General features: G+C 33.6%; 1 protein-coding gene, 1 non-coding gene and 1 pseudogene across 2 annotated transcripts in view; all 3 read left to right on the top strand.

Annotated features, from left to right (window-relative positions):
• The window catches only part of CCDC172 (coiled-coil domain containing 172), a 39,033-nt gene extending 20,992 nt beyond the window's left edge, over positions 1-18,041 (top strand). The window contains exons 6-9 of the mRNA XM_006920837.1: positions 3,811-3,912; positions 4,258-4,360; positions 17,093-17,180; positions 18,006-18,041. Of these exons, the coding sequence (XP_006920899.1) occupies positions 3,811-3,912; positions 4,258-4,360; positions 17,093-17,180; positions 18,006-18,041 (329 nt within the window). The remainder of the gene's footprint in view (positions 1-3,810; positions 3,913-4,257; positions 4,361-17,092; positions 17,181-18,005) is intronic.
• On the top strand, positions 7,460-7,578 carry LOC112470177 (annotated as a pseudogene).
• Positions 18,042-19,756: 1,715 nt separating the features above from the next.
• Positions 19,757-19,875, top strand: LOC112470143. The gene has a single exon (XR_003042869.1). It is a non-coding gene; the product is annotated as a 5S ribosomal RNA (ribosomal RNA).
• Positions 19,876-24,352: the final 4,477 nt, after the last annotated feature.

The following is a 24,352-nucleotide window of genomic DNA, read 5'->3' as shown; positions in this document are numbered from 1 at the left end:
ATACTTGAACATATTTAAATGCTGATGGACTGGAGCCAGTAGAGAGGAAGATTCAGGAGAAGGGAAGTTCCCAGAGAAGACAGAAAACTGCACGGACAGCAGGACTGGTGGTGGTTTGAGAAGAAAACAAAAATCAGGAAACAACCTACATGACCATCAACAGGGGCCTCTAAATATCTGAGTATATTTCACTGTATTTTTGTGAATATATTCATATAGTAAAATCTATTAAAACTTCTAGGTCAAAGGGAAATATTAAGAGACTTAATGCTAGATTATGCTCCTTAAAACACTGAATTAATTAATTTCCTTACCAAATGTATAGGAGAATGCTTGTTTTTCTATATTACTATCCCATACCATTACCAATCTTGGAATTGTCAATAACTTTAATCTTCGCCACTCTAACAGTTAGTAAAGATATTATTTTCATTGTTGGCTTAATTAGCATTCTTTGATTTTACATGACATTGGATTTATTTCTCTGAATTTATTGACACTTTTATATCTGTTTCCGTGAACAATCTATTTACATTCTTTGTTCATTTTTTTTTGTTCCTACTGATTTATATGGGCTTTTTGTAAATTTAAGAAGTTAGCCCTCCATCATGTGTTATAAATCTTGTTTCCTAGTTTACTGTTTACGTTTTTACTATACTCTGTGTGTGTGTCTGTACTCTTTGTGTGTGTCTGTGTGTCTCTGTGTGTCTGAATGCCATATAGAAATCTAAAAATTTTGCCATCATTTTAACGAATCTTTTCCTTTATGGCTTCTGGATTTTTGTCTCCAGCTTAGAAAGGCTTTCTCTGTGTAACATTAATAAAAAATATTCACCCATATTTATTCTGGTAACTTTCTGTTTCCTTTTTCCCATTTATATTTTACATCCATCCAGAATTTATTTTGATGTAAAAACTTAGGGATCCAACTTTTTTCAAAAGGCCGGTCAGTTATTTAACACTAATATTTATTAATTCACCATTTCCAACCAATTTGAAATTCTATATTTATCATTTATTAAATTTACATTTCTGTGCTCTACTCTGTCTACTTCACGTTTTAATTATTCTTTCAGAATATGATTTAATATCTATCAGGGCAATACTTTCTCCTTACTCTTATTGATTGTCCTGTGTTTGTTTTCCTAGATAAAATTAAATCTCATTTTACCAAGTTCAAAATAATCTTGTATTTTAATTAGGACTGCATTAATTTTATTAATGAATTTAGAGAGAATTGATAACTTCACAGTGTTGAGTTCCTATCTAAAAACAGCATAGGTATTTCAACTGTCTTTGCCTTTCTCATTAATATTTCTCTAAGTATCACTATTGTAAATGGAATTTCAACATACGAATTTTGGAAGCACACAAATATTCAGTCTTTAGCAGTGATGATGTTGGATACCCTTCTTTATCACTGATCTTCATGGAAATACTTTTCGAGTTTTGCTATTAATCACGATGCCAGACTGACGCTCTCTCTTCTCCCCTTTTCCTTCCTTCCATTCTCCTCTACCCTCCCCCTTTTGAGATGAATCATATATGATTTTCCCATTTTAATCTATTAACATAGTGAATTTTATTAATAAATATCCTATTACTAACCTTAGTTGTAGTCTCTTAGTCTTTTAGTATAGTACTGAATTCTGTTTGATAATATTTTCTTTCAAATTTTGGGGTTAATATTTATAAGCAAGATTATTCTTTTTTGTGAGTGTTATGTTTGTTGACTTAACACAAAGAATGTAAATATTAGAAAAATGTAAACACTAGAATTATCTGTTCCTTCCAGGTTTGAAATAATTCACCTGTGAAACTGTTTCTGGTTCCTTTTTCTAAGTGGTGTTCAAATTTTAAGCAGATACTAGAGCTAGTTTCTTCCCAGAGTAGTTTTATTTTTCATTTGTCTTCCTTCCTGTCAGTGGTTGCTCTTCTATTTCCTTTTCTAAGGCATACCCCCACATCTGTTATATCCTGACACTTGATTTTTCTCCTCTCTTTTTCTCCTTCCCTTGGCTACCCACTCTGACCCTTTCCATTGAGCTTTTAACCCATAACTATGATTAGTTATTCAGTTCCATTGGGTTTTGAATAATCTTCATCTTCAACTATTCATAGCTGTCTTATTATTTTCTACTACTCAAGAGTGTTTTTTCACTGCCAGACATCTTTTTTGCTTTTTACTTTTTAACCTGAGTTGGATTCTGTTCTTTCTCCTTGAGATTTCCAAAATATTAACACATATATTTTTAAAAGAAATTATTAATACTGGACTATTATAATGAACCTCTTAATTTAGTTATATTCTGTTTAAAAATATCATGATAACCATAGCAAACCAAGTTCCTCAACTTGTTTTGCCATCCCTGCACAACCTAATGCCTCTCCTCCTTCCAGCCTCACTGGTGGCCTTTGCATTTTGTGCTGAAGGCACACTGGCTTCTTTTGTTTCCTAGATTGTACTGTGCTTTCTCCTGCCTCAGGACCTTTGAATATGCTTTATTGAAGTAATTTTTCTTATTCTTTATTTAATTCAGTCATTCTTCTCAGCTCAAATGTTATTTCCTAAGGCAATCCTTCTCTTGACACACGCTCTCCATCCCCTATTGGGACAGTTCCTCTGATTATATTCTCTCAAAGGTCTTTCTACTGTTTTTTTTAGAGCATTGTAATTATGTACTTACTTGATTCAAATCTGTCTCCCCTACTAACATGTAAAGTTCCACAAGGACAGGAACTATGTTTTTCTCATCAATGTATTTCTAAAATGTGCTTAGTTCATTCATTCATTCAATAATGATTTGTTATATTTTTTGTGTATCAGGCATTGTTATAGGCATTGGATACTGCAATGAGTAAAAAAAAAAGTCCCTGTCCTCATTGGGCTTAAATTCTTGTAAAGACAGGCATTCATATTAGAAATATCTTATTAAATAGAAGTCCTGCCTTAAGAGTAGGATTAAATTAGCCTTAGATATAAGGCTATTCTAGACCCACTAAAAAAAACGTTTGAATTTAATCCATAAGTTACTTAAGTGCCTGCTAAATAACAAACATCAACATGCTTTAGGGGAAGATAACAAAACTCAAACATTTAACTAAATAGTAAATACAATGTCTAGTATCTAATCAAAAAATCACTAGACATTTGAAGAAGCAGCAAATTATAACTCATAGCAAGGAGGAAATTAGATCACTAGAAACACCCAGAAATGACAGAGATGATGCAATTGGCAAAGTAAGACTTTAAATTGCTCTTTTAAATATTATAAATATATTCAAGGACATGGATATAATAAATAAGTGAAGGATATAAAAAATAAAAGACAGCATTTCATAAAAGTTAACACCCTCTTGTGATCAAAATTTAAATGTAAACTATAAAAGAGTTGTGCGAATAAAGAAAGGAAGGCGTTCTAGGTGGAAGAAACAATACTAGCAATATTGTAGAAGCTTATAACCATATAATGAACACTATGCAAGGTCATTTTAAATATGCTTTACTTATAAAAGGCAGAGTTTTCTTATTATCGCATTGGAAAGTTTGTTTTACTTAGACATTACGTTATTCTGAATTTTCTCTTGGTAGTCTTAACCATCAATTGACATTTTTTGTATCCAGTTGGTGCTTAAACAAATCCTGGTCAGTTTATTGGCAACAATTCCTAAGTGTCCCAGGGAAGCTAGTTCAGGCTTAAAATTTACCACATGCTGCTTAAATTTTTACTACATGAGAAAAAATAAGTGCTGACATATTTATGGAAAGCCTAAGTAATTAAAAAATGGTTTTTGTTTATTTGTTTCTAGAAATGAAGTCAATGGAACATGACAATGGCCAGTTAAATGAACTTCAAAAGCAAAAGAATGAACTAATGCAAGAATTATTTACTCTTCAGAGAAAAATTAAAGGTATTACATATATGTGTTAGCTTATTTTGCTGATGAGTATATATATACACAATAGAGTCATTCATTCAAAATATATCAACCTATTGGGATATAGTGCTATTATTGGTATAAAAAAAGAATAGATAAAACAGTGACTTGATCAGTGTTAGATCTGACATTTTAACATCCCAAATTTTGTTAAGATTTTGTGTGCCTTTAATTACTGTATTAAAGTAGAAAAATAAAAATCATTAGCACATACGTTTTACACAAAGCACCAGAAGTTAGAGGATTATTCTTATGAATGAATAAAAATAACCTTTGTTTAAATTGTGAAAGATTATAAGAATTTTCTTAATTGTTTAGTTTTTGAAGATAAAGAGAATGAAGCCATTTGTACTACAAAATACCTAGAGACAGAAAAAATAAAAATCAATGAAAAGCCTCAAAATGATGCTGAGTGCTTAAGGTAAGAATTGTCTATTATATTTTGGTGTAAAAAGTCTGGTAATTTTTCAAGTTCTCAAATAGATCTCAGCACAAAGCTAAATGGAAGGATTTTTAAGTTCTAGACGAAGATGTTATTTCCTTCTGTGTGTATTCTGAAACATGCTAATAAGCAAATATGACTAGAAAGTGTTGCACATAAGTTTCATGATCATTGAGCTGATAATACTAAAATCTATTCTCTCTTTTCTTATACCTGATGGACTCAGGTATAAGAAATCTAACAGATTAAGAGAAAGTATTGGTCCCACAACTATCCTTTCTGTTATTCCTAACTTTTCTTTTAGAAATTATTGAAATTATTTTTTATCTTTCTAGATTTCAGGAGGGAAAAATCATAACCTATTATTTTGCCTGAAATTTGTTACTCTAGTTTTGTTCCCAAAGAATGAAAATGTATTTTTTGTATGGAACATTCAGATGCTTTATATATATTTGGGTAATGAAAGAATGGCTGATGTTTAAAACGACATAGTCACATACACAAGGAGGGGAAAAAATTTATTAATTTGACTCATTTATTAATAATTCAGTATTATATTTGCTGGCTTAATTTTAAAGAAGTTTCTATACTTTCTAGGCTTAATATAACAAAAGGAACCTCATTATTGAATCTGTGAAGAAGCAAACGAAGCCTTTCACATAAGTCATATAGGAAATATGTCCACTAGAGCTGAACAAATGTCTCATATTAGCAGTGTATTGCTTTAGGCCATAATTTTAGTAGATTGTGAGAAAATACTTGCAATTTAATTTTATGTTAAGTTTTGTAAGCATGAAATATCAGTCTCCTGGGTGGTATGTGTGATGCAGAATGAGTTTCTGTAATGACTGTCTGCTCATTAATTTTTTATACTTTTAAAAATGGTAATGCCCACTAGAATCATTATTGTTAGTAGTGTTAGGGCTCCCAATATGAACTCCAGTCTTGTGGATTTATCACTCAGTCATAAAAATTTGCCCTGGATTAAAATTAAACACACAAAGTCTGTTAGTGCTTTCTCCTTCACCGATAGTGACAGGAAATTTGGATAGAAACGTCACTCCATATACCTAGTCCATTCTTTGGATTTTAGCAGTTATTAAATGAAATGCCAATATTTATCACTTCCCACTTTAAATTCTTTGGTATGTGTGCTTTAGTTTCCACACTGGTATGTTCTACAAAAGTTATTTCAAGTATGAAGAACAGAGTCAAAGTATTGAGTGTAAAAATTTTAGGAAAGAGAGCCATCAGTCTTATAATTAGTGCAATGGCAAGAAGCTAGTGATGGCAAGAAATGACATGACATTTATTCAAGTTTATCATGAATGCCAAAATTAAGTTGTTTTTTCCCCCCTAAATTTTGGTTGTCTTTTTCTATATATACTGAAATATGTAATAGTTGCCTTTTTCTTAATTCTTTAAGTTTAGCTGCTACTGATATGGATGCTATTTTTATAGGAGGGTTTCTCAAACTTGGCACTGCTGACATTTGGGGCCAGGTTACTTTTTGTGGTGGGGGGCTGTCCTGTGCAATGTAAGACCTTTAGCAGTATTTCTGGCTTGTACCCACTAGATGCCAGTAGCACCTCTCACCCACTAGACACAGGGGTGTGGGAAAATGTCCCCTAGATACAGGGGTGTGGGAAAAATTGTTCCCAGTTGACAACCAGCTTTATTTTAAGGTTATTGTAATTATACTGTTATTAAACTTTAGTAAGAAAGCAATTACAAAAAACAATTTTAGTTTATCTCTATGAATTTATTGTTTCTACTCTAAATAATTAGAAATTTTTGATACATATTTTGTTTGATCCGTATTACTGAATTCTTTTATAATTATTACGTGTTTTTCTTCTTTTAAGTTAATTTGCCATGTTCAGGTTATTTGTTGAACTCTAGCTGGATGCCATGCATTAAGGTAGAAAAGCCATGCATTAAAGTAGAAAACACTACTTTACATCACAATGGTTTAGTGATCTCTGCTTTAGGTAATTCTTTCTATTTATAAATATCAAGATGTCTGTTTATTTAAAATATTCTGTATTGAAGATGTGGGATCATTAATTAACACTTGTTAAGGCAGCTAACTTGTAGAATATTACTATGATTAACACGTAAGCCAGAGGTTGGGTTAATTCCTATAGAAGCCTTCTGGAGACTCAGAAAACCATGCCTGAGCTAGTTTTTTCATCTAGTCCAGGGAGGACAGAAATGATAAAGCTCAGGATCTTGAGAGGAAGTAAGCATAGAGGTTAAAATTACAAATCCTTTTGAATCCCGGCTCTGCTATGTATTAGGTTAGTGACCTTGGAGAAGCAATTTAGCTTGTCTATGCCTCCGTCTCCACAGCTATACAATGAAGTAAATAATAGCACCTACCTACAAGATTATAGTAAAAAATAAATGACTTAATTTATATAAATCCCTTAGAACAGTTCTAAGCACACGGTAAATGCTCTATAATTGCTAGACATGATTATGTAACTACTTATGATTTCATTTTTATTTCATACTGTCCATGAAGATTTCACACCTTTCAAGCTTCTTTCTCATTGTTTTTCTTCTGCTTATCCTTTAAATGCAGAGGCTTCCCGAAGGTTAGTCATTGATTGTCTTCTTACTTTGTACTTTGTACTTCTTACTTTGGGCAGTTACACCTGGTCTAATGGTGTTACTTATCATCTGTAGATAATTTCCAAATTTTTGTCCCTAATCCCTCTTTCCTAAGCTGAAGTCCTAAATTCCCAACAAGCTAATACAAATGTAGATATACATCTGAAGTGATGCTGCCCTGACTAAACAAATAACAAAAACAAAAAAATTGTCAGAAATTGAAGGGCCTTCATAATCTGCCTATCCTTTGTTTCCCTGCGTTTTTATCACATGCCTTATACTCCAAGTACATCCGAATACTATTCGTGGAATTTCGAATATGCCACAGGCCTTCACACCTCTGTACCCTCTCTTTCTTCACTATCAACTAAAATCCAACTTAGTTGTTAAGGCCCAGCACACATGTTGTCTTTTCTGGGTATTGCTTAAATCCAAAACGTAGTAGGCATTTTTTTTTTTTTTGTCTACGACCACACTACCCTGAATATGCCCAATTTCGACTGATCTCGGAAGCTAAGCAGGGTTGCACCTGGTTAGTACTTGGTTGGGAGACCACCTAGGAAGACCAGATGCTGTAGGCGTTAAAAAAAAAAAATGTAGCAGGCATTTTTGACATGTTCACAAATCACATCATTCTTACCCGACCCCAACCTATCAACAAATTTTGTTGCTTTTACCTTCAAAATATTTCTTGAATCCTTCTACTTCTCTGTCTGCATTGCTGACATCTTAGTTTTAAGTACCATCCTCTCTCACCTGGATCGCAGTAGCAATCTCTCTCTACTCATTCACTCTTGACCCTCCAATCCACTCTAAATCATCATCCCCATTATTGAAATCATCCAGTGGCTTCATAATGAATATCATAAAACCTGAAGTCCATAGTGTGGCCTACATGCCTGTCACAATATGACCTCTGACCATATCCCTGATATTATTTTCAGCCATCATCCCCATCTCACTCTGCCTTCTCAAGAACTCCAAGCTTTCTTCCTCCTAAGGATCTTTGTCCATGTCTTTCCTTCTCCTAAAATTATCTATTCACCACTCTGCCTGCCTGTCTCTTACCTGGTGGGACATACACCATCTTTAAGGTTTTAGTTGAAACGTCTCCTCAGAGAAGTCCTCTCTTATCCTATGATCTAAATTGTGTAACCTCTGTTATTTTTCCTGCCCTATTTTTTTCCTTTATAGCACAGATTCCATTTTTTAATTACATATTTATCTGCTTTATTTTGTTAATTTCTGTCTCCACTGCATGCTCAGTAAGAGGAGGGATTTTGTCTGCTTTGTTTACCGTTGTATACTAATGTTCTAATACTTTGGTACAGAGGTTGGACTGTGGTATGCATTGAATAAAGAAATGGAAAACTAAGCGAACAAACTAAGTGAAATTATGAAAGCTTTTCTCTGCTATTCCTTTCTCTGTGTTCATAGAGAATATGCTTATAATTCCATTATATCACTAATCATATTCTACGATAGTTACGTGTATCAACCTATCCCACCGGACTGGGAACTCCCTCCACTTCTTGTTCATTTTTCTATTGGTCTGTGCATCTAGCACAGTCAAGGACAAGTAGTGTTCAAAACATTTGTTCCAATGATTGAATCTACATATAATTTTATTTTCACTATAAAGGAGATAAAAGTTTCTTTATATATTTTCAGTGTTATTTGCAAAAACATGGTGTATTCTACCCACCAGGATAGCTCCCATAGAATTCTTTCTTCTCCTGACATTTTTCCATGTGGAAAAGCTTTACCACAAAAAGCTGCTAGTCTCCCCCACCTCCCAAAACCTCCCCCTTTCTTATTCTAAGGTAGGGATGAGTGTGACTCAGTCTGATCGGTAAGTTTGGAAGGGTAAACTGGAACCTAGCCCCTTCCTTTTCCCTATCTCTTTGGAGGTGGCTTGCCTCAGAGAGCCTCTGTTCCACTCTGCTCCTCTATTCCTTAAGTCTTACAGTGGTCCAGTTCCATGAGAAAAAGCTTGTGGCATCCAGTTTTGCCTTTAATGGTGTGAATTTGGTTAGTCTAATTCTGGGGTTCAACATTAATAAGTCCTTTCCTTGCAGATATAAGCCACATTCTCCAGCATCTGATATATTAGTAGTATTTATGACAGTTTGGCCTCCCTTCTGCCTTCATTATTTCTCTTTTGGGAAGAATTCAGGGAGGATAGAAAAATGTTATATACTAGACTCCCAACACATTATTTTTATTATTATCAAACAGCAGGGTCACTAAGATAAAGTTCTAGATCATGACTTTTTATTTACTCCAAATAGTAAACATATGGAACAACATATGAAAAATTTTAGTCTTTTTTCTTACTCACAAATTTCTTTCTAGAATAGTTTTACATTTTTTATAACCAATATTTGTGCTTGTTTAACGCAACAGGAAGTTTTGTTACAGAAATGAAACTGCAGAGTCAACAGCACGAGATTTTTGCTTCTGAACTTTTGAAGATAGTGTGGTTTTGTGAAGAGCATATTTGCAATGGCAACTGCACAATAGATAATATACACCTGCTATTGAGAGACACTAAATGCATTTATATGAAGTAGTAAATCAATGCTGCTGCCTCTTCAGTGAAAAAGTCATCCATATAAGTTGGTCATAGAGGTCACATTCATGGTCCTTAGATTTATAAGAAGGCATAAACACCTGATAATATTAAAATACTTTCAATCTCTTGATATACAGATAAAAATGTATATTTACACATGTATATATTTTTTTATTTTGCCAAGTATGTATAGATAGTTTCAGATTTTGAGAGTAGGTTATATTGATTGAATAAAAAATTCAAACACTACAAAAATGGAAAACGTCAAAGCCTCCTCTCTCATTGCCTCGTTCTAGAAACCTTCAGTGTGTATGTTTAGCAAAAGATGGGATCACACTTACTGGTCTGTAATTTGCCTTATTGCTTAGCAAAATATCATAGCCATTTCTCATGTTAGTTTGTACTGATCCACTTCGTTCTTTTAATACCAGTATATGAAGATGTCATATTTACGTTACTTTCTCCCATTGATAGATGTATAAGAGTTTCTAAATATTCAAAATTAGACATATTTTTATAAATGTATCCTTAAACACTGTGGCAGTGTTTCTGAAACATTATTTAGAATAAGCATCATTTAGCAGAGTAATAGAATTGTATTCAGGCTACACTGAGAAAATATTGCATATTTACTTTGTGGTACTCTATACTATCAACAAGAATGAACTCAAGGTGGACGAGTGTAACAAGATCACAGTTTTAAAATTTCTGGAAAATACTAGTCAAAATAATTCTATATCTGTAGCTAACTCGTTTTTAGACTCCTTTTTTAATATTTATAAAATATGAAAATCTCCATTTAATTCTAGGATCATTCTTAGCTATGTATTTTGTTGAATATTTCTGTTGACTGCATCTTTTCTGGTAAAACTTCATCATTTATTCACTAAGAGAAGTGTCTCCACAGCATTGATTATGAAGCCTTCAAACTAATAGAGATCCCCTGTTTAATGAATTCTTGGCATATGCTATAGTTATTAAAGCTTCTCAGTAAATACAAGGGAAATTTTGATGATAGAATCAGTTGATTATTTTAAAAGTTATATTCTGATGGAAATGTGCCTACTTGTAAATATCCCTAAACATGGAAATAATTTTGCTTATTGTATGAGCCATATATAATATTAAAGTAACCATTTTCAAAATTCATTAATATCATTTGTATTATAAGATTAAAAATTTTTTTTTTATATATTTACCTTTATAAACGACCCTCTTTGGTATAGGAATGGGGAAGAGGATAGATAACATGTGGTGAAAGGAGATGCCTCATCCAACCAACCCAAGATTTGGGGTAACAGAGGTGATGATAGAACCTTTTTTTTAACCTTCTTAGCAGATCTCGCTGGTTCAGTCTTGCATCCCTGTGAAGGTTCTTATCGCTTTGCTGGTGGCCTGGACTGAGGGAAAGCATAATTAGAAAATTGAAATTCTGCTTTCACACATTCAGGTTTCAACCCTACTTTCAGAAATAAAATGTACATGAAAGAAAATGCCCTGTACAACTTTTAAAATAGTGTTTTGTGCTTAAATGGCACTCAAATAATTTTTATATGTATTAATATAGAGAAATAATAAGAAAGTTGAGCCATAGAAAAACTAGCGAAAAGTAGAAAGGATTGCCTGTTAAACCTCTGATATGATTAAGAAAACCAAAAAGGGTAAGATTAACAGACTTAACATGTAAGATTTTAAACCCCATGTGTCAAGAAAAGCCAACAGCTTGGGATGATAAAGTGGTAGAAATTTATAGTAATTATGACAAATAAGGGATAACAGTTTATCAGATATTCAACTGATAAAAAAATTCAGAAAACATTAAAATCAATAGTTTTTTATGTATTTATCCAACAAATGTATTAAATGCCTTAATGTCCCTAAGTACAAGGGATATCAAGATGATAAGACAAGATAATTCAGTTAAACTGCTTATCAGTTAAATATAAATTATACCCCAAACCACTGAATATCATTTTTCTATCAAATTTTGAAAGATATTAAGTGACCATAATCAAAATTGGCAAGAGTGTGATACAGAGATAATTTATACATCGTTGTGGCAGTATACATTGCATATGTTTAGAATGCAATTTGAAGTATATAAATTATTGTAAGCATCCTAAAAGTGTTTATGCCATTTGACCCAACAATTCCACTATGAGCTCTTTCCTAAGGAAAATGATTCCAAATACAGAAGAAACTTTATGCACGAAAGTGTTCATAGAAATGTTGTTTATGGTAGGAAAAAAAGGAACAAATTAAATGCTGTACCATAAATGAATGATTATGTAACTGTCAGCCACTTAGACTACTAATATTTATCTTAAATGGTACTAACAGGCATGATTAATTTACTGGGGGAAATGTATTTGATAAGCATTAAGCAAAAGAAAAACTTAGGAGGCAAAATTATGCAATCACTATTATATAATCACTATTATATAGAAACAAAAGACCACAATGAAATATGCCTAAATTTTAATAGCAGTTGAGTTTGTGTCCTAGGACTTTGGGTGAAATTTTTCCTCTTTTCTACTTAAATAGTACTTGTGCACAGTTCTCTTTCTCAAAAGGGTGTTCTGTAGGTTAAGGCTTTTCGGTTATGCTTTTCTATGACACTTAGAGGTAACTGAAAAAAAATTTGGAATGATGCAGGAAATCATAAGAATACATGGAACATAAGTTTTGGTAAACTAGCAATGTTGGCCCATCCTCATCATTGAGAGAAAGGCGTCAATAACCAACGCACACTGCCCTTAGTTATTATGCAGTCGGTGAAGGAAATCCTTCTTGACTCCTGTAAGCAATCAGTCTATGCACTGAGGCATAAGATCTGCTTACTATTATATAGCTTTAGCTAGCTGCAAATGTATTAATATTCATACTGTTATCATCTAGCCTCTTTTAAAGCTAGCAACAGTAATCTTTAAGTGCAGATCTAAATTCTGTGGCTTGATTATATGTTGAATAGTGAAATACTTCCTATAATTTGCTCTAAACACCCTCCTTAATTTCAATAGCCTCTCATTGTTTTCGTTAGCTAACTAAAAGCGAAAGTGGTCACCACCCAATTCTGATGGACAGGAAAGATTTTACAGAACCTGTAGTCTGTTTGAACTGAAAAGGGGGAGTAGCAAATATTGGTAGTATGGTGGGAATAAAGATCCCTATTTTATTTGAAAAGAAATATATTAAAATGAAGCCTTATGTACATTGTATAGCAATATCTGTGGTACATTCTAACTCTCCATTTAGCCTTCCACTTACTCTTAAAGATATTTATTACAAAGGTTTTATGCTTGTGTAAATATCTAAGGCTCAAAATTAATAATTTGTTCTATCTTTCCTTCTTGAGCATTCTTTCAGAATTCTATTTACCATTAAATTCCTCAAAGTTCAGAACACAATGAACTTCACATTTATAGGGTATTGTTTCCTATAACTACTGTATTTTCCTTCCCTAACTATTTGTAACTTTGAAAGTACAATAATACAGTGAGGACCTGTAAACTAAACTAGAACATTACCAATGACTTGCATTAGCCATGGACAACTCCTTTATCCCACATTCCCTTCCTTACCTAAGATGTAATTGCTGTCCCACGTTATGTTACTGTGTTTCATTCTCGTGTTTGTGTGTGTGTTGTACTATCTTTATCAGGTTTAGATATCATTATACTTACTTCAGAAAAGAAGTCAACTGTTTTTCTTATTTTTATACTCTGGACCAATTTGTGTAGTATCGCGATTATTTGGTCTCTAAAAGTGATTTTGCTTTTTATTGATAATATTTTTCTTTGAAAACTTTTTCCATTTCAGCTATAGTTTTGGAGTGAGAAATAGAACTTGGAAGGGCTACAACCTTTAAAGACAAGGATAAAGCAAGAGATGGAAATTAAGGGCCCTGGAGAAACAAAAGTCACAAAATCAAAAACACATCAATCCTTTCCACCCTCAAAGTAAAAAGCCATTGATTAAAAACAAAACAAACAAAAAAAGTCTTTCAATTCTGCAAAATCCCATATTGTCGACCAGGAGGCCTCAGACCTGTTGTCAGTGTTTGCTCACATATGGTGGAACTTGCTCTTTATGAGAATCATTTAGCCCGCGTTGCATCACCCTGCCTTCCCTTTCCTTTCTCCTCTCTTCCGTTTAATTGCTGCTTCACTCTCTGCATTTGTGTAGACTTCAGAGCTGGTTCTGCTGGATTTAGATGTTTATTTTCCTATTTAAATGTAATTTCAAATTTGTAATATCCTCGGTTTATTAGTTAGCTTGTCAGTATAGTCTATGGGTGGCATTATTTGGTCTTATTAAGTGATTGTTTTTGTTTAGGTGGTTGTCATTCTGTAGGAACCTGAATTCCTGTCATTGTCTTTTTTTAAAGGCAGGCTTATTGAAATATAACTTAGTTCTATTTGTTTGGCAAACATTCAGTTATGTAACCACCACCATAATCAAAACAGAATACTTCCGTCACCCAAAATGTTCCCACTTGCCCATTTATAATCAAAGCCCACAATCCACTTCTGGCCCCTGATCTATTTTCTTTTCCTAGTTTTGTCTTTTCCAGTATGTCATATAAGTGAAGTAACATGCTATGTAGCCTCTCGCCTCACTTCTTTTATTTAGCATAGTGCATTTGAGATTCATTCATACCATTCTAACATCCGTAGTGCTAGAGACAATGGCGGAGAATTTTTCAAAAATAATGAAATACTTCGAAGCGCAGATACAAGAAGCTCAGAGAACTCCAAGCAGCATTTAAAAAAAAAAAAAAGCAAACATCTTTACACATTATAGTCAAACCTCTTAAAAACAGTGATAAAGAGAAAATCATGAAGGAAGGCAGAGAAAAAAAGACATAGACACATTACATACAAAGGATACGAATTATAGTAGACTTCTTATCAGAAAGCATGAAGAACAGAAGACAAAGCAATGGTATCTTTAAAGATCGAAAGCGAGAGCTGTCAACTGAGAATTCTCAATGATAATATGCTTCTTAAAATTTATTAAGATATTTTTAACAAATACAGTGTATAGAGTTCCTTGAGGACAGACTATATTATCAAAAAGGACTATAGTAAGTTTTTCAGAAAGAAAAAATACGATACCAGATAGAAACTTGGAGCTACTCCAAGGGAAAAAAGCTCCAGAAATGGTTAAAATGAAAGTAAATATTAAAAGCCTTTTTTTATTATTATTTTTAACTGCTCTAAAAAATAAATGACTAAAGCAAAAATACTAGCAATATATTTTACGTTTATGGTAAATGGGACAGAAAAATATGCGATGACAATGAGAACAAAAAATAGGGAGTTATTGGAATTGCTGTTATAAAATTCTCATACTATAAGTATGGTTATATAATATTATTTGAGAGTGCATAGTAACAAATTGAAGGTGTATATTGTAAACATAGTACAAACATTATAAAATTTAAAAAATACGTTTAAAAATTAACTGAAGAGTAGATAAAATATAATCATAAAGAAATCAGTCAATTTAAAAGCAGGCAGAAAGGGAGAAAAGAATAAAGAACAGATGGAACAATTAGAAAACAATTACCAAATTTTTAATCCGGCCAAATATGTTAATTGTAAGAGATCTAAGCACACCAACTAAAAGACAGATTATCATATTAGATATAAGAGTAAGACACAACTATATGGTTCTACAAGAAACTCACTTTAAAAAGAGAGACATAGGTTAAAAGTAAAAAAAAACAAAAACAAAATGATAACCTATGCCAGCAGCATCTGAGAATTCTAGTTTCTTCATAGCTTTGTCAGCACTTGATATTGCCTGTTTTTCATTTAACTATTCTGGTGGGTATGTGGTGGCATTACATTGTGCTTTTCTTTTGTATTTTCTTGAGGACTAATGAAGTTGAACACCTTTTTATATTTTTATTAGCCATTAGTTATCTTCTTTTGTAAATAATCTGGTAAATTTGTGTGCACCCATTTTCTATTGTGTTGGCCTTTTCTTATTGACTTGTAATTCTTTATATATTATGGTTATAATCTGTTGCTTATTTTCTCTGCTCACCTTTACTTATAGTGATTTGCCTTCTTGGGTACTTGGTGATCTCTGATTGTAAACTCATTGTTTGCCCTTAGCGCGTGGGAGGCCTATGAGCCTAAATAATGTTAAACTTGCCTTCCTAGAGGATTTTCTTTTGCTTCTGCTAGTATATGGGGAATGCCACTGGCCTAGGACCCTGTCAACCTCCCCTTAAGGGTCAGTGCTCAGCAAAGGTTCAAGTTGATCTCTGCTTTTCACCTTGTGGCTGGTCCTACTTGCTCAGGTTTGTGAGAGCAGTGTTGCTCTTAGTATCTGCCCTCAGGGCAGCCTCACCCTCCTAGCTGCCCAGTCTCAGGTCCTAGCTCTCTACTTCTTCCACCACAGTCATAGATTTGCTTATGTTTTTTCCTTTTTGGAAGGAATGTAAGCCTGTTTCTTCACTCTTTTCCACATTAAAAATGGAAATAAAAGCTGCTTCCATATCTTAGCTATTGTAAATTGTGCCACCATGAATATTGGCATGCATAGATCTTTATGAATTATTGTTTTGGTTTTCTCTGGTGAGTGAAATAAGTCAGACAGAAAGATAAATTCCATATGATTTCACTTATATGTGGAATCTAAGGAACAGAAAGAACAAACTAATCAAAAACAGACTCACAAATATAGTGGACAATTTGGTGATGGACAGAGAAGGGGTTTGGGGGCTGGGGGAATGGGGTTAAGGGTTAAAGAAGTACAAGTTAGTTGATAGTTGGTCATGGGGATGGGGAGCACCCAGAGGGAATGCAGTTAGCATTAATATGATGGCTAGGTGGAGGGCTAGGGAAGGGAAGGAGCAATTGGGGGGATCGTTTTATGAACTATATAGATGTCTCACCAATGCACTGTATACTTGAAACTAATTTAAATAAAAAAGTTTTAAAAACCGGACATAAAATAGTTTTAGAAAAAAGGAATTTCAGAATATTTAAAAGTTAAAGATTTAATTGGGAAAAACATTGATATTACTTTATCGTTCTCAAATTAAAATGTATTTTAATAATATATACGTACTATAAAGTTAATGTTTAACTTTAGAGCAAGAAGAAATCTCAGAGGTCACTTTTTTTCTGTGCTTAAAATTTTTAGGTGAGGTTCAGAGAGGCTAGATGATTTAGCCGAGGTCATTTAGCTTGTTGGTGGCCAAGACCTGTAGAGGTCTTCAGACAATACTGTAGTTTCCCCCACTGAACCACACTTTGTTCTCTTTTAATTACCCTAATTATTGTGTCTGTTATTATTCAATCTATCTTATTTCCTTTATGGGAGTATTTTTCCTAAAATTTTATGTAGTCCTTACAGAATTATAGAGGCTTAAAATTTCTTTCCAATTTTTTTATTTTTAACTTGAAATTCTGATGATAGAGCTGCAAACCTGCCACCATCCACGTGAAAGAAATGATAAAAGTTTATTGCTGAGCTAATAGGGAATTTTTCATTTAAAACAGACTTAAAAAAGAATTAGAACTTTATAAGGAAGATGACATGCAAAGTGTTCATGAAGCTCTCCAAGCAGAAATCGAATTTTTGGAGTTGGTAAGCCATCATTGACTCTCTGACTTCTGATCACCATTATTCACCCACTAGTAAGAATAGTTTTACTGGCATACGTGTCAGTGAACTTGTGTTTTGCCATTCACAGGGATTTATATGAGATACAAAAAACAGCAGCAATAAAAAAACTAAGGTCAGCATATAAATCTGTGAAGTGCTTTGAGTTTCTGGAGAGCTAAGTGTGACATAAAGCAAGTTATCCTCAAAGAGAATATGTACAGGTTTAAACTAAGTTTACAAAAATTCAAACCTGACCTCACAACATTCTCTTGACCGAAACTGCTATTAGAGGATTAATGCACTAAAGGAATTTACTATCATAATGCTAAAAGCTTTTTGTTTCTGATAGGCATAAATTATACTTTTATTATATTTGATCCTAAAACTTTCTTATTACAGATTTTTATGATCTCGAAAACTTTGGATTTAATTATTGGAAACTTATTTTCAGATTGTGTGGAAGCTCTTTAAATTGCTTTTAACCTCTTACTTTTGTTGTTTACAAAATGAACACAGTATATGCCATGCTCTATTTTAATTGGAGACATGTATAGCTAGCTTTAAAGTAATGTAAAATATAGTTTGAACTTAGCATGTTACGTTTTATTTCATGTTTATTTTTTGTAAACATTTTCTTGTTTAAAAATATTCCATTGGGTTATGTTGGGATTTACACTTTTTTATAAAAACTTAAAAAATAAAATTTAGAAATGACCAGTTATTGTGTTAAATTTACATAAATTTTATGTAATTCCTTTATTAAGAAATTTCTTTTCTTTATGAATAATTATTATGTTTTCTTTTCAGACATTGGCACAGAAAGATCTTCAGGAAAACAAATAAATTGTAGAGAATTGATCAGCCATCTGAGATTTGATCAAAGCATCTTAGAATCAAATATTTGTGACAGATACATGAATGATACCGATTACAGTAGAGTCTTGTGGAAAATATGAGGTCCAGAATGTTCAAAGTTGCTATCTAGAATTGGTACATTAGCACTTTCAAAAAAATAAGTTTTTGTCTTGTTTCTTACTGAAACGTTAAGGGTTCTTGTGTGGTCTGCTTTTGTTTCTAAAGGAAGGAAAAGGAGATGTAGATATCGTTCTCAGGCTTCCTGTAGCCCTGGACCCTCACGCCGACCTGTACTTTCTGATGTTCATTCTTTGTTGCAGCTTACCTCAGGTCCAGTCAAACACATGCAGGAAGAGACGCTCAGATTATTGACCCAGTTTCGTTGGTGCCATTTCCACCAGCCAGGTGCTTGCTTTCATTTTAATCCTCCTCTAATCATAAGATGTCTGTTGACAGAGGTCCTCTGAGGTCTTTTATCTGCAAAAGCCAGTTTTCTCCCCGTTGCTCTAGATGTGTCTATGCAATTAAGTCTGAGGCACTGGCAGCCGTTTTCTCGCAGTTCGTGCCCGCGGTTTCCTTCCTAATGCCAGCACTGGTTAGAGCAAAAGAAGTCATCCACTTGGGGAAGGACGTAATCTCCTTATGGCCATCAGGGTTCATGTTCACTGGTGGCCTGAAACATCGCAGGTGAAAAACCGTGTGCTTGCATTTGGATCCAACATGTCACTGCCACCAAGTTTCTAACCTCGTGTATCTTTCTGCTGTTAGAGTCCTGATTCGGAAGACAGGTATATGTTCACTAGTTTCTAAAAGAGCGTATTGAAACTGTCCAACAGGTCTTAGATGGCAGTCCATAGGATCGTGGAACAAAACCTATTAGGGTATATATTTCAAAGTACAGGGTACAAATGTGAGAATCTTGTTTTCTTTTGTGGCTGTCGCTGAATTAGTTTGACATCATATGTGAGATGCTTACGAATGCCTTTATCTGCTGATGTTAAGGTCCTGAACTCAGGTTGAGTTTCAGAGCAGACCTTACTTTGGCATAGCTTTTTCGTATATGTTACTTTATACCTTTATTTCTTAAAAATTAGCAAAGTTAAAACTCTCCTTTGAGATGGGCAGTAATTGCCATCTGTTTAAATAATTTGCATTTTCAGAAGTCATTTCTATTTTGATTCTTTAAATATTTAATAGTAAATTATTTTTGCTTAAAAAGAAAAAAAATAAAAGCTACCAGGGAATTGCAGTTTATTTTATATGCAAATATAGAGTGGGAAATAGTTATTGGGATTAGCCATGACTTCAGTTCTTATTTTAATCCATTTATTTACCCACATTCTAAGTTCTGAGTCTTGTAGATATCTATTATTAAATGTATATCATATTATTAATATGTAAATTGAGTTTACGCATAAAGCCTTTTTCACTTAACAGTAATTCTCGTTTATTATTGGTTTTGTAGCTAAAATATTAATATGTACTAGAGATCTGCCACTTATTTCCATAACTAACACACAATGGCATATATGCAGAATAAACTCTTACTGATAAACTGTCTTTGTGTGTGTGTGTGTCATATAGACTATCTAGATTGAATATACAGAGATGGAGTCAGGATTCGTATGAGTTGAGAAAAAACAGGAAGTTTAGTATTTTCATTATTTCGAAATGCTTCAGATTCATATTTTAAGATTTAAACTGTCTATGGCCATGCTACCCTGAACAAACCCGATCCCGTCTGATCTTGAAAGCTAAGCAGGGTCGGGCCTGGTTAGTACTTGGATGGGAGACCACCTAGGAAGACCAGGTGCTGTAGGCACAAAAAATAAAAATAAAAATAAAATAAGGGATTGTAAGTTGACAAGGTCCTCGAAATCTATGAGGTCAACCAAGGATTGCCTCGCCTAAAAATAAAAAAATAATAATAAAATTTAAACTAATTTTCAAACAGTCAAACGCATGATTATTTTAACACTGCAGGGTAGAGTAATACAAAGCACTACCCACATGATGCCAATAAAAATAGCTAGGACTGTTAGAATCAATGTAATCAAAGGAACAAGTTCACTGAACAAAGGGAATACAACAATTGATAGAAATCACAGTATATGAAACTAAACCGCACTGTCAATATAAAATAGCAGCATAGTAGATCCAGTTTTAGTTTTTGTAAAGAGTAATTCATAAAACCCTTAAGTAGGAAAAATAACAGAAATTATCTGGGTAAAAATATGTCTCAGACCGGCTTTACTCTGGAAGTAAGGCTTTGGCTATACAGAAACTCAATTTTTAAATGAATGCTCATTCATTAAGTAAATTCATTGATTTTTTTTCCCTGTACCTAGTTACAACGAAAGCTCAAACTACCCCGGAGTAACACTAACTGTTCTGAGATTCCCGGCCTGCCACCCCAGTTCTTTGCTGTAGCAGGTTCTTTTAGAAGCAACTTTCTCATTCTCAGTTTGGTTGGAGGAAAAACAGCAACAAAATGCTAGGACGTGGAGTATGACCACTGGACTAGAAATTCTCGTCTTCCTTCCCTGTCCTAATTGTTGAGACGAGTGAAAAGCAAAGAGAGAGAAAAGCTTTAAGGTATGTGCAATCAGGACGATTTCTGTACTTACTCATTGCTTTGTCAGTAGTAGTGTTTTCTTCTGTTAAAGAAACCAAAATCGAGGAACATACTGTCTGCCTGTGTTTTTGTCTTAAAAGTTGAAAACTAGGATGAGATTCCTAACAGTCCAAAATAAGATTGAAGTCATTGTAATGAATTGGAATCTAGAAACATCTTAAAACAGTGTCTGTTGGAATTGGTAGTTTATTGTAGAGTGGAAATTATGCCGTGAAAAATCTATTGAGTCTCTTACCAGAAGGGCAGTCAGAAATTCAGCTGGCTAGCTGCAGATGGACAGGCAGCCTGCACTGGACAGGCCCTGTTCTAAGCTTATGCTCAGGACAAAGTCTCTTTCTATTCCATACTAATCGGTCATACATAACTGTCACATTATTATGAATAAATCATTTATTTGCAGTCCAGAAAACAGTAGGAGTTCAGCGACATGATTAGAAATAAATATGATGTTTAATCCTGCGTGTACAGGGTAAGGTGCTCTGTCGTTCATATTTTTATTTACAGTATAAAATTTGAAATTTGAAGTTGTTTAATATACCAGAAAGTATTTTAACATTTGAAGCTGATATATTTTAGGTCAACTTTTATGTTTGTTCTTGACTCTTCTCCTTTATCATCCTGAAAAACTTAAATGAAGCAAACGCGTTTGCCTTTCAGAGTCTAGTTCAGAACATTTTCTGTCAAGGGAATTTTTTTCAGAATGTGAACTAAAAATGAAAAATATTTTTTGTCATTAGCCTGAAGCAGGGATTAAGTCTTGGAGTTTTGTGGTTCTTTTATCTTAAGACAACAGAATTTTTTTTTTTTTTTAAATGAAAGAATAGGAAGAGTGAAGTTATCCTTGGAAATGGAGGCAGGAAAGCAGTTAGTTGCATTTGTGCTTCCTAAACATTATATTTTCAAGTTAAGTAAGTTTTTGCTTGGCCTACTAATGATCGAATCATCATACCAGTGAAAATGCTGTATTTTCTTATTTACTGACATTCGATATAAGTACGTTAAGACAGCATTGACTAACATATGGAGGAAATAATGTAATAATTCTGTTCTGGAATCAGGATTCCATTTGTTTATGTTGTTCATTGTACTGAGGGTCACATTCTTTAAACATGAGGAAAAATTTTGCAGGGTAATAATGCTGGTGTGGGAACATATTTACTTAGATTGGAAGAGAAAAGAAAGCCATGACTGATGGTAAAATGCTCTTGTAGTTGCTGCTCTGCAAAGTATCGAGAGCAAAGCTATCAGAACTGAGTGCTTATTTAAACAACTACTTTTGATACACAGCATATTTATCTCTTAAAAGACCTTCATGAAATTGACAGCACCAGAATTCAGATGTCGGGGAAAATAAAATGTTAAATTAATAACAATGACTGATATAAGTAGCTATGCAGAAGGAGGCCAATATACTAGGAGAAAAATGATTTGATTTTCTTCTTACAACCAGAAAAGTATACTATGTAATTCTAAGCTAATTATTTTCATATTTGTAACAAATTGTCATTCTAATTAGTTGGTAAATAAAATCTTGTTAAAATCCTCTTAATCTCCATTTAATAGATGCAAATACAATTGCTGATGAATATTTCTGGATACGGCTTTGTGATTGCTGAGAGAGAGTATTCGCAAATTCAAACCACCATCAAAAGTGTGGTGGATGACAGTTTTTGTGGACTTTAGACAAAGAAGTTCCAGGTTGTAAATGGGTGACTTGGGAGTAATCACAGGGTCAGTGTAATGTCAGCTCTAAAATCTGGTGCCAATTAAAATTTGTAAAATATCAAAGTTGTATTTATAAAAATATTTTACCCAATATAACCAAAACTCTTTAATGGGATTCTAGTTGAAGACCAAACACATATCCCAGTTTTCTGTAGGAGGAACTGAGATTTTGATTGATGGTCCATTTGCGTGAAGTCTCTGGGAGCCGCAGGCCTCTTTGTTTACACTTTAATTGCTCAGGCTTCGGTTCGAACAATCTTAAAAATATATTACTTTTGAATATTTTCTTACAGTAAAATCTTACACAATAGGTAAATACTAGAAGATAAGAGAAATTTGAGAATCATTTAAATCACCCATTTGGTACCAGAAAACATTGATTAAAATCAGTGAATGCGAATCTTTAATAAACTAAGAATATCTTTGATACTCCCAGAGGAGAAAGGGGCAAATCAGTACAAAACAGACTCAAATCAAGTATTACTGAAAATTCACCTTCTGGATATCTCTTGAAATTAATACCTATTCATCCCACTTTATTATACTTTCTACAGATGTGATTTTTTTCAGTGCTACCCTGTGGTCATTGATAATTTAAGGTGATAATCTGAGGGATGGCACCTTCTTAGAGTATCAAATAATAATTATTATTTTTCGGTACTTGCTAAGGCAGACATGTGGATTAATAGAAAACTATTATTTTTTGGTACTTGCTAAGGCAGACATGTGGATTAATAGAAAACGTGGATTAAAAGATCACCATGTAAAGGAATCTCTAACCTTATTAGCACTCATGTTTATTTCTTTATTTTTCCCTTCTATTATTCCTTCCATCCATTCTTTCAGCCAGCCATCCATACATCCTGGTTCCTGGCTGCCCCTTAGAACTCATGTCAGATGGTCCTCCTCGCACATTCCCCTCAGGCCACACTGGCCTTTGTGCCCTCCACATAGGCCCAGCTGGCTCTGGCCTTTGGAAAGCTGTTCCCTTTCCCTGGGATGCTCCTCCTCTTGACCTTCGTACGGCTCTCTGCTTCAGTCATCCAGGTGTCAGCTGAAACGTCACCTCCTCAGAGAAGCCTTTCTTTATTATATTTTATTTTTTGCCAGAGGTGTGTTTATTTTTTTTATTAAAATCATTGGGGTGATATTGGTTAATCAAATCATTTCAAGTGTACAGTTCAACAATACATCATGTGTATTGCATTGTATTTTCACCACCCAAAGTTAAATATTTGACCCCTTTAATCCTTATGAAACATGGTTTGAATTAACTTGTTTATTTAACCCATATTTATTAATTGAGGATTTGAGCATAAATTGTTAATCTTCTGGTTAAAGAAACTGGATTTATTTCTTGCTGATTCTCTTTTTTGGTTGAATGACCCTATTCCTCTTATTTCTTACTGTTTCTGCGCCTCTGTTTACTTAGCTGAAGATGGCAGTAATAATGTTTGCTAGCTTTAAAGCCTATCTATGTAGAACAACCAACAAAAGCATTGAAAAGAAACTAGAATCAAATAATGATCCTATATCCCATAATGGAGAAAGTTTGTGGGTCTCTCAATGGTCACTGGCAGCTTTCTATTATCAAGCTGTTGATTGGCAGGTAATGGTTATGAATGCTTACTTTCCACCAGCTGCCAGAATAGGAAGTGAAAATTGTAAATTGCTTGCAAGCTATGAATGTGCATTAGAGTAGCTTAAAACCATTATTTCTCCATGATAATAGGAAATTTTGAAATGCGTTTGCTTCTGACTATGATTTATTTGGTCTTTCTGGTCTGAAACACAAAGTTTAAGCAATCCTGTTTTTATTCAGCACTATATTTAGAAAAATGTATGAGTGCCATCTGCTGGATTTCTCTGATACCACCTTGAACAAGATAAAATGGGAAGAAGTTTGTGAATGACAAATCCTTATAAGAGTGACCCACCT

This window comes from Pteropus alecto, unplaced genomic scaffold (genome assembly GCF_000325575.1).
Source record: "Pteropus alecto unplaced genomic scaffold, ASM32557v1 scaffold177, whole genome shotgun sequence".
NCBI lineage: Eukaryota > Metazoa > Chordata > Mammalia > Chiroptera > Pteropodidae > Pteropus > Pteropus alecto.
The sequence above is the reverse complement of the archived record's forward strand: the minus strand, read 5'-3'. Positions and strand labels throughout refer to the sequence as shown.